The sequence below is a fragment of the Rhinopithecus bieti genome, unplaced genomic scaffold (genome assembly GCF_001698545.2).
Source record: "Rhinopithecus bieti isolate Rb0 unplaced genomic scaffold, ASM169854v2 scaffold_50517, whole genome shotgun sequence".
Classification (NCBI taxonomy): domain Eukaryota; kingdom Metazoa; phylum Chordata; class Mammalia; order Primates; family Cercopithecidae; genus Rhinopithecus; species Rhinopithecus bieti.
The window spans coordinates 806,522-815,921 of NW_016819943.1; the positions used below are offsets into that span (position 1 = coordinate 806,522).

At 39.9% G+C, this 9,400-nt stretch overlaps 1 protein-coding gene across 4 annotated transcripts in view; it reads right to left on the reverse strand.

Annotated features, from left to right (window-relative positions):
* USP40 (ubiquitin specific peptidase 40) overlaps positions 1-9,400 on the reverse strand; it is a 100,252-nt gene that overhangs the window by 48,653 nt on the left and 42,199 nt on the right. For all 4 annotated transcript variants that reach the window (XM_017859386.1, XM_017859383.1, XM_017859385.1 and 1 more), the window contains exons 13-17: positions 7,989-8,160; positions 6,065-6,149; positions 5,067-5,137; positions 3,421-3,740; positions 987-1,110 (exon numbers count right to left, since the gene is read on the reverse strand). In XM_017859386.1, the coding sequence (XP_017714875.1) occupies positions 987-1,110; positions 3,421-3,740; positions 5,067-5,137; positions 6,065-6,149; positions 7,989-8,160 (772 nt within the window). The remainder of the gene's footprint in view (positions 1-986; positions 1,111-3,420; positions 3,741-5,066; positions 5,138-6,064; positions 6,150-7,988; positions 8,161-9,400) is intronic.

Sequence of the window (9,400 nt, forward strand, 5' to 3'; positions counted from 1 at the left end):
CCACTAACTTTTCTCATGAAAGCAAACAAAATAAACTCAGGGCAATCACATTTCTCTATGTCAGGAATGATGAATGTGGGGCCAGTAAGCATAAATAAAAATGTATACTATCAGCCCGAGAGCACTATTTAAAATTGCTGTTTAAATGACTTTATTTTAGATTCTTTCCCTTTTTCAGTTTAACCTAATTTTCTCCAGGATATAAAATCTTGGAAATTTAGGAGTGAAACTGATGTCAGACAATCTATCCTCCCACAGTACCCCACACTGTAAAAAGAAGAAACAGAACGAGTCATAAAGGACTTCACCAAAGTCTCTCACTTAGGATCAAGGTACTAGATCTTCTGAACTTTAGTGTATTCATCTTAGTGTATAAATATTAACACACTTTAAGAAATTATAATATTTATATAAAAGAAAACAATATTCTAGTAAGTTTCAACTTGTTATAGAAAAAAAACCCATAATGAATTGAGACTACATAAATATAAAAAGGTATTTCCTGAGATGATGTTTAAGGAAACTAGTCTTCAAATGGAGAACTAAAAGAGTTCCTTTTAAGAACACCTGGCTTTACAGAAAAACAGAGTATAATGTAAAACCATTTAAGATAAATTTTAAAAACAGAAGTCCACAACACAAAACCAAAACACATGTATACTTGGTTTAAAAAAATACAGAAAAGACCCTTGAAAATAGCATTTTCAAGGAAGCCAGAGAAGTCCATGAACTAACTAAATAAGTAACTCCCACATTCTAATTCTAGGCTTTGGAGGAAACTTTAAAAGGCACGTATTTTCTTGAAATATGCTAACAGCCAACTAACATAGGTAAACAAGCAATAATCAAATGTTAAATAAAAAGCTAACTTCCTACGATTTGAAGTCTCTTGAGACAACTGTTCTGAAAGATTAAGGTATTGTTTTCTAAATAAAATTCTGTTAACTGAAAATCTATCAGCCAACCTTTAATTATATTCTACTCACTGTGTTAACAGTTGCTGATATTTTAACCTGCTTCTCTTCAGAGTCTAACTGGCATAAATTTTTAACATGGAGCCAGTCAATCTCATTCATACTAGTGACCCATTTCTCTTCCTTGGTCAACAAGCTGTAGGTAAAGAAAAGATCAGAAATTAATACCTTTCCTTAGGCATCACTTCCAAAGCTCTGCATGTGTCACTTAATGTGACTAATTAGAGGTGACCAGTTCTACTGAGTCGTCTCTATGGTAAGTGGGCTATCTTGGCAGGGTAATGTTAGGCAGTAGTCTACAGGGTCTATATTCATGACTCCATTTATTCTTGGATTTTCTCACATAATTTGTTGCCACATTTTTCCACAGAGAACTTCCATAAGTAAACAATCAGTTGCTGACTTCTGCCTGCACCCTGCAATCACTAGGGGAGCTTTAAAACAGCGCCTATGCCAGGAGCCTACCCCACCTGATCTAGATTTCGTTTAACAACAGGGCAGCCATGTGTAGTCTGTAGACTGACACTGCACAAAAGGGCCACGTCTAAGGAGTGTCACACATGGCACATACATCGTATACTGAATTTTTGAGAGTTTTGTTTTATAAAAGCAGCCGGCAGTAGAGTATCTTGTTCTAACATTTTCCTACAGATAGTAGTAAAGGGTCCTGAAGAGGTGCCTTCTTTCTAATTCACACAGAAGCACTAATGGGCTTGCAGAAGTCCTCTTCGGGAATGTGTCTCCGAGCTCTGAAACATAATTCTACTCTTTATTGCAGTTATTCCATTCTGAGCTCCCACCTTAAGCTAGCAATCCCAAATACAAAGTTTGAAGCACAAGATGTTCCATGAAGACTACCTTAAAAGAGTGAAAAACCGTATGATAATCATGACAATGACTGCATTAACTAAAAAACATTTAGCACTTACTGTGTGTACTTTGTAAGCACTTAACTCTTTCAATCCTCTCAACTCTATGAAGCTGGCACTAGTTATTATCCCCATTTTACAGACAAGAAGACTGAGCAGAGAAAGACGAAATACCTTGCCCAAGGTCCCATTACATCCTACTGACTTGCCTAGGAGCACAGTTAGGCAAACTACATAGATTACTATGTAGCCATTCAAGGCAGTTTATAAAGAGTCTACAAATCTCAAGGTTGGGCAGGGGGGATGGAAAGCAAGATACATCTACAAAATAATCATTATTAGGTTTAAAAAGAAAGGCACCCAAATGCTAACAGTGATTAACAGTGCATGGTGAGAAGAGGGATTTCCCCAGTCCCAGTAAATGTATACTGCCTTTTATAAAGGAAATACAGTTCTTATAAACAAGGTGGAGAATGTCTGAGAAACCCCTGTCCAAAAGAGTAACAGTGGTAAGTGTACTACGAAATAAACAGTCCGTAAGTGCTCTGCGTCAAAGCCACTATAAATAATGATACAGAGGTCCTGCAATCTAAGTAAATTTGTAGCACTGAGAAAACAGGGAACTTGAAATCTTCAATATATGGAAATATTGCAGCTACAGTGTATGACACATTGACTACAGCAAAGTACTATCACAGACACAGATGACAAAAAGACAGATGCAGCTTTAAATGTGACCGCAGGATTCATGGGGGTAATTCGCCAGGTAACTGCTCTATTTGGGCAACTGGGCTCTCAAGAGTCACAGAAGGGATTATAAGGAAACCATGAGGCCGGGCGCGGTGGCTCAAGCCTGTAATCCCAGCACTTTGGGAGGCCGAGACGGGCGGATCACGAGGTCAGGAGATCGAGACCATCCTGGCTAACATGGTGAAACCCCATCTCTACTAAAAAATACAAAAAACTAGCCGGGTGAGGTGGCGGGCGCCTGTAGTCCCAGCTACTCGGGAGGCTGAGGCAGGAGAATGGCGTAAACCCGGGAGGCGGAGCTTGCAGGGAGCTGAGATCCAGCCACTGCACTCCAGCCTGGGCGACAGAGTGAGACTCCGTCTCAAAAAAAAAAAAAAAAAAAAAAAAGGACACCGTGAGTCATCTTATGGGTCTCCTGAAACAAAATATCCAGAAACAATTTAGCCATAATGTTTATACCTTCTTCAGGAAGATTTTCAGGAATTTTCTCTGCGAGAATGTTCCTTCGGTTTTATAACCGGCGCTAATCAGAATTCACTTGATAACTTGCATTATAGCCAACTAATTGATACTCTATATAGTCTAGAAAATCAGGGATACTTACATTATTTTCTCACCACATTTACCGAAAGTACCTTTACAAAACATCATTTTTTTCTCTAAGTTACATAACCTACAACATTCGTGTATACAATATTTAGAACATAATGTCTAGAAATAAAGAAACATTCAACCCTTGTCACTAAAATAAAGCTTTAGAGTTCTGCTGGGTGGTATTGTAATTAAAATGACTTTTAGAAATCCTTTTTCTCCTGTTAGCGAGTTACCTGTTATCATGATGAGAATCCTGAATTAAAACTGAGCTTCCATTTCCGAGCCCTTGCTCCCTGAACGTCTTCCTCATGTCTTCCTTGGAGATGGCCATCCAACCCTCCCCACCTGGGCATCCAGCACTGTTGATGAAGATGACACCTGCTGGGATTGCTAAGGCTGTGAGGACAGTGCCCACTTCTGCATTAGATGGAAAGACATGTGGAGATTCTATCACCTGGCAACACTTTTCTCCTTCACTGCTTGTGTCCAGATGAAGAACATTTAAAAGCAGAGGTTCGCAGTCAATACCTGTTTGAATGTGGACTCCACCAACCTGCAATCATATCAAGAAAACCATTAGTACAGTTGATACTTGCCAACATTGTCAACATAACATGGTAAAAGATTACTCTTAGAGAACAACCCTCATTTTTTCCAAGTAAAATAAAATTTTCACAAATGTCTGTTAAGCATCAAAGGAACAACTTCAGATCTTTTGAAACTTTCTTATCTACCTTTTATTTTTTTAGAAGTAATCTATGATAGACTGGAGATAGAGATTTATGAGTTATCATGGGTGGTGATGAAGCCAGATTGGCCAAGGTCAGTTCACAGAGTGGCTGAAGTGTTCCTGACCGCCTCCTAGAGATGGAAAATTCACTGTCCACCTCCAAACCACCCCAACGACTCCCCAAGTCAGTATAGATCCTCACTCTTCTAAATTCCCATAGGCACTATGCACAGACCCCTACTCCAGCATGTATGGTGCAGTTCTTCACACAATGAGGGCCTAAAAGGACACAGATCAACTGACTGGCCTTTGACCTAGCATCTGACACACAACCTGGTTAACGGAGGCACTCAAGAAATGTCTCCTTGACGTACAACTAGCACTGATTGTCTAACATTTATCAAGCATTTCAGTAGTTTTCTAATATCTAATTGCCCTCACATAGGCTGAATAAAATTTCATTACAATGACTTTTTTTTTGAGATAGAGTCTTGCCCTGTCACCCAGGCTGGAGTCCAGTGGTATAATCTCAGCTCACTGCAACCTCTACTTTCCGGGTTCAAGCGATTCTCCTGCCTCAACCTCCCAAGTCACTGGGACTACAGGCATACGCCACCATGCCCGGCTAATTTTTGTATTTTTCGTAGAGATGGGGTTTCACCATGTTGGCCAGGCTGGTCTTGAATTCCTGACCTCAGGTGATCTGCCTGCCTCACCCTCCCAAAGTACTGGGATTACAGGCATGAGCCACTGTGCCCAGCCATTACAACTTTTAAAACATCCAAAATTATCACAAATATTTTTTTTTTTTTTTTTTTTTTTGGGACGGGGAAAGGAGTCTCGCTTGTCACCCAGGCTGGAGTTGCAGTGGCAGATCTCAGCCTGCACTGCAAACTCCGACTCCGGGTTTACGCCATTCTCCTGGCCTCAGCCTCCGAGTAGGCTGGGTACTACAGGGCGCCGCACCTCGCCCGGCTAGTTTTTTGTATTTTTTAGTAGAGACGGGGGTTTTCACCGTGGTTAGCCAGGGATGGGTCTCGACTCTCCTGACCTCGCTTGATCCGGCCCCGCCTCGGCCTCCAAGTGCTGGGATTACAGGCTTGAGCACGCGCCCGGCCGGGCCACAAATATTTTCTTCAGCAATTTTACCTCCACCCCATTCCACACAAAGATGTCTTCTCCATCAGCAATTTCAGTTTCACACAGTGTCAGTTCATCCCCTAGAAAGAGATCACCAGTGAGACCATTCATCATGACCATCAGAAATGACTGAGCTAAAGAAAGAGCTGAGACAAATATTTGTTTGAAAAAATATTCACTAAGGAAAATTTAAAAGTAGTAATTATTTTATTCTATTGATATGATTTCATTTCGTAATTTCGTAATTTTTCTTTAAAATGTTGTTACAAAAGCTTTGTGAGCATGGTGGCAGGACAAAAGAGATAATCCAAAGGTCAAGTGTACTTGAGGCGCATGACACTGGAAACAGGAGTTAGGCTTAGGTATGGAATGGTCCCAGCTCCACTGATACGTCCATAACAACAAGCTGTATGTCTTTGTGAGCTTCAAGTCTCTCAGCTCAGTTTTTTCATTTATGAAATGGGGATAAAAGAATTTTATGAAAATCAAGTGAGATAATTAACATAAAACACTTATTACAGATTTTGGCCCAAATCAGATGTTACTGCCGCTACTGTTAATTCTCACTGTTTTGCTGCTATTTAAAGGAAGTAAATGCTTTCAAACTCCCAAAGTATTTCTTGTTTTACTACAAAATCTGAAGCTGAGAGTTGGGCAGAAAATCAAGTCATATAAATATGATTCAGATGGTTTGAAACCATGTTGCTCAACAATATGTGTCAATATAAAAATTCTAAAGCTTTTCAAGAAATTTTTAGTAGGGTAGCCTTAATTTGAGAAAAAATAAAATGTTTCCATGTTAGAAGAATTTCACACATTATATAAACTGTATACATTAAAACTCGGATATGTTATTTCTTTTGGAAAACTTACAGTGTGAAGATAATCTACTTAGTTAAGCAAGTAGTAGGTGGGGAAGGACTGACAAGGAACAGAAAATCACAGATGAGCCAGACAAAAATGTAGATATATAAGAGTGAGTTGCTATGTTTTCATATTTATCTTACCGCCAAGTGTCTGGTAAATGTGAAGTCCTGCTGGTACAAGCTTTGCAACACTAAGAACCATGTCTCCTTCCCAAAATTCTAACAGCTGAAGAATATTAATGAAAGAAAAGAGAACATTGAAAAGTGACACATACATATCACCTTTCCAGGTTACTGTATCAACTTACATAAGAAGATGACACAAAGAGCTAGCAAATGAATACTCTCACCCCCAGCCAACACCGCAAACTTGAAAAGAAGGCATCACTTGTTAAATTAGTCAAATCCAAAGATGGCTAATCTCCTCCATTCCTGAGTGAAGAATTCCGGCATACACAAAGGGCACAACCACCATCTAAACAATTCTGCTTAATATATATGAAGAGCACTTTTCTCAGAAAGCAAGTTGATGAGCATGCCAGCCTAGGAATTTTAACTCAAAAGAGCAAGACTAATTTGTGGAATTAGCAATGTTGAGGGAAATGCAGTCCTGACTCTAGCACACACTCATCTTCTAGTTGCTTGAAAGGAATGTCTCCCATTGCAAATTTATAAAGGTGCATTACCAGTTTACTTAATAGATCACCAGGGCTTTGTTCTTTACATTTCTAGATCTGAGAGTCTGAGCACTGTGGCAAGATCACCAAAATAATATCACCATAAAAATCATTCCTATCTAGTCATTCTCTACAATACTATAAGGTATTTTCTTAAAAAGAAATTTCTTATTTACAAGCTATTAGTTTGCTGTGAACTAAGTTTCCTAGCCTCTTGTCAGTAGCTTCCTTGTAAGAGAATAGTTAGTAGGGATATACATTTAAAACACCAAAAAGCACAGACTGGAGTGTACCTCACACTTACAAAGTAAATAAGATCCTTTCCATTTAAAATATCCCCCTAGATAGGTTCAGATTCCCACATCCACCTGTATCAACAATGCTAGAATTGGCTCAGAAATAAATTTCTAATGAAAAAGTTCAGAAAGATTAGACAATTTTAGAAATCCTGACACTGATCTCGTGTTTAAATAACTTCAAATCAACTAAGGTTAAAAGGGAAATTGCTTTGCTTTTCTTAGCAGAAGACAATTGAAAGAAAGCTAACAGTTTTGGTGAGTAATAGGATTTTCAGAAAATTCATTAAACTAATTTCTGGGAAAAAACACAAAAGCTAACATTTTCTATCTCCCTTTTCCTTGATCAGAAAGTAGTGTGGAGCAGGAGTGTGATTAGGAGGAAAAAACCCTAGATGAAGAGTAAGGAGACCAGGGATGGAGTCCCAGCTCCATCAACTAGGTTTAGGACCATAGGCAAGACATCGAGTCTCTTTAAATCACACTGCCTCATCTTCAAAATGGGGCTAATGTGTCTTCATGAGATTAAAGAACCAAATCACATAATTTATATGAAAGCAGTGTAAGTAAAATAAAGAACACTGCTGTTACTATTATCATCATTAAAACATACCTTGAAAATGACTTGGAGACTACAGCACTGTTTTTACTCTAGACTAATAGATACTTTCCTTCACTTAAGAGTATTATTAATAAATACTGTTCTACACTACCGGGTACAAAGTTAGTTGCTTTTACTTGTTCAGTAGTTCTCAGTTTTAAACAACATGCTCATCTTTATCTTTTCGCTCTCTTTGAAAGGCAATTTGCTTTCACTTATTTTCTAAAAAAGAGACAACTTCATACTCTTTCTTCCCCTCAAATAAAATGTACCAGCCTGATGGTCCACCTGAAAAGCTGCTGGTAGGGGCTGTGGAGAAAAGCCTCCTAAAAGACTTAGAAGATCTGGGTCACCCCTCTGTGAAGTGGCAGATGTCAGGTCTTCCTAAGCAGCTTTGAAAAATAAAGTTGTATCCTAAACAGAATGAAATAGACAGTCTAGCTGGAAATGGTCCTTGATGTCTAAATTAAGAGGAAGTAAGGCTGTATTACCTGAAATATTGACTGCCGGAGATCTCCTAAAGTTTTTCTTTTATCAAAGGTCAAATCCCACACGCTTTCTGTTTGAGAGACTACTGGGTGCAGAGCCCCATTGAAGAAATGGTACTGAGGGCCCAGGTGAAGATGCAATTCAAAAGTATTGTTTGCAGAATCACATTCTGCCCTTTAAAGAGGCACAAAAATACATAAATACTGTGTTTTTGTAACAGACACTGTGTTTTATCTCAAACCAAAGATATCTGGCTTACAATACAATTAAGTTCTCCATCCCACCTAAGTAACAATTTTTCTTCTATGAGCCACAATTAGTCACTTTAGTTTTTCAGTCAACAGCAAAAATTCAGTTCTGTCACCATGAATTCCAAGAGAAAACTGTTTTAACGTGGGCGGCAATGTTAAATCCATTTCTCTGAACAAAGGCTGACACCTGAAATCTTGTAATTCTGAGATTATATTATAGTTATGAACAAAATGCTAGAGACCTGCTTACATAATTGTGTTAAGTAGCAGATTTACTTCTATGTCATCTATCATCCTTATTTCCACTAGATTTTGCACACTTTTTTTTTAGACAGAGTCTCACTGTGTCACCCATGCTGGAGTGCAGTGGTGCCATCCTGGCTCACTGCAACCTCCACCTCCTAGGTTCAAGCAATTCTCCTGCCTCAGTCTCCTGAGTAGCTGGGATTACATGTGTGTGCCACCACACCTGGCTAATTTTTATATTTTTCGTAGAGATGGGGTTTCACCATGTTGACCAGGCTCGTCTTGAACTCCTGACCTCAGGTGATCCGCCTGCCTCAGCCTCCTAAAGTGCTGGGATTGCAGGTGTGAGGCACTACGACTGGTCCCACGACATATTTGAAGCCAGTAGCATGAACCTCCTGAGACCACGTTATCCAGGCTAAAAGTCCTTGGCAGCAGCCTGGTGTCAGCTGCTCTTCTCTGAATGCACTCAGCTGACTCGAAGCCAGCACAAAACACAAGTAGGGTCTGACCAATGTGGAGCTGGAACGAAGCTTATCACACAACTCAGGTACTTCAGGACACTTCAGTGAACATGGTCAGAGAGCACAACCACATGAAAGACCTTACTGCGGGCTGACGACAACCCCTCGGGCTTTTTTTTTTTTTTAAATAACAACTGCTGGCCAGGCGCGGTGGCTCAAGCCTGTAATCCCAGCACTTTGGGAGGCCGAGACGGGCGGATCATGAGGTCAGGAGTTTGAGACCATCCTGGCTAACACGGTGAAACCCCGTCTCTACTAAAAAATACAAAAAGCTAGCCGGGCGAGGTGGCGGGCACCTGTAGTCCCAGCTACTCGGGAGGCTGAGGCAGGAGAATGGCGTAAACCCGGGAGGCGGAGCTTGCAGTGAGCTGAGATCCGGCCACTGCACTCCAG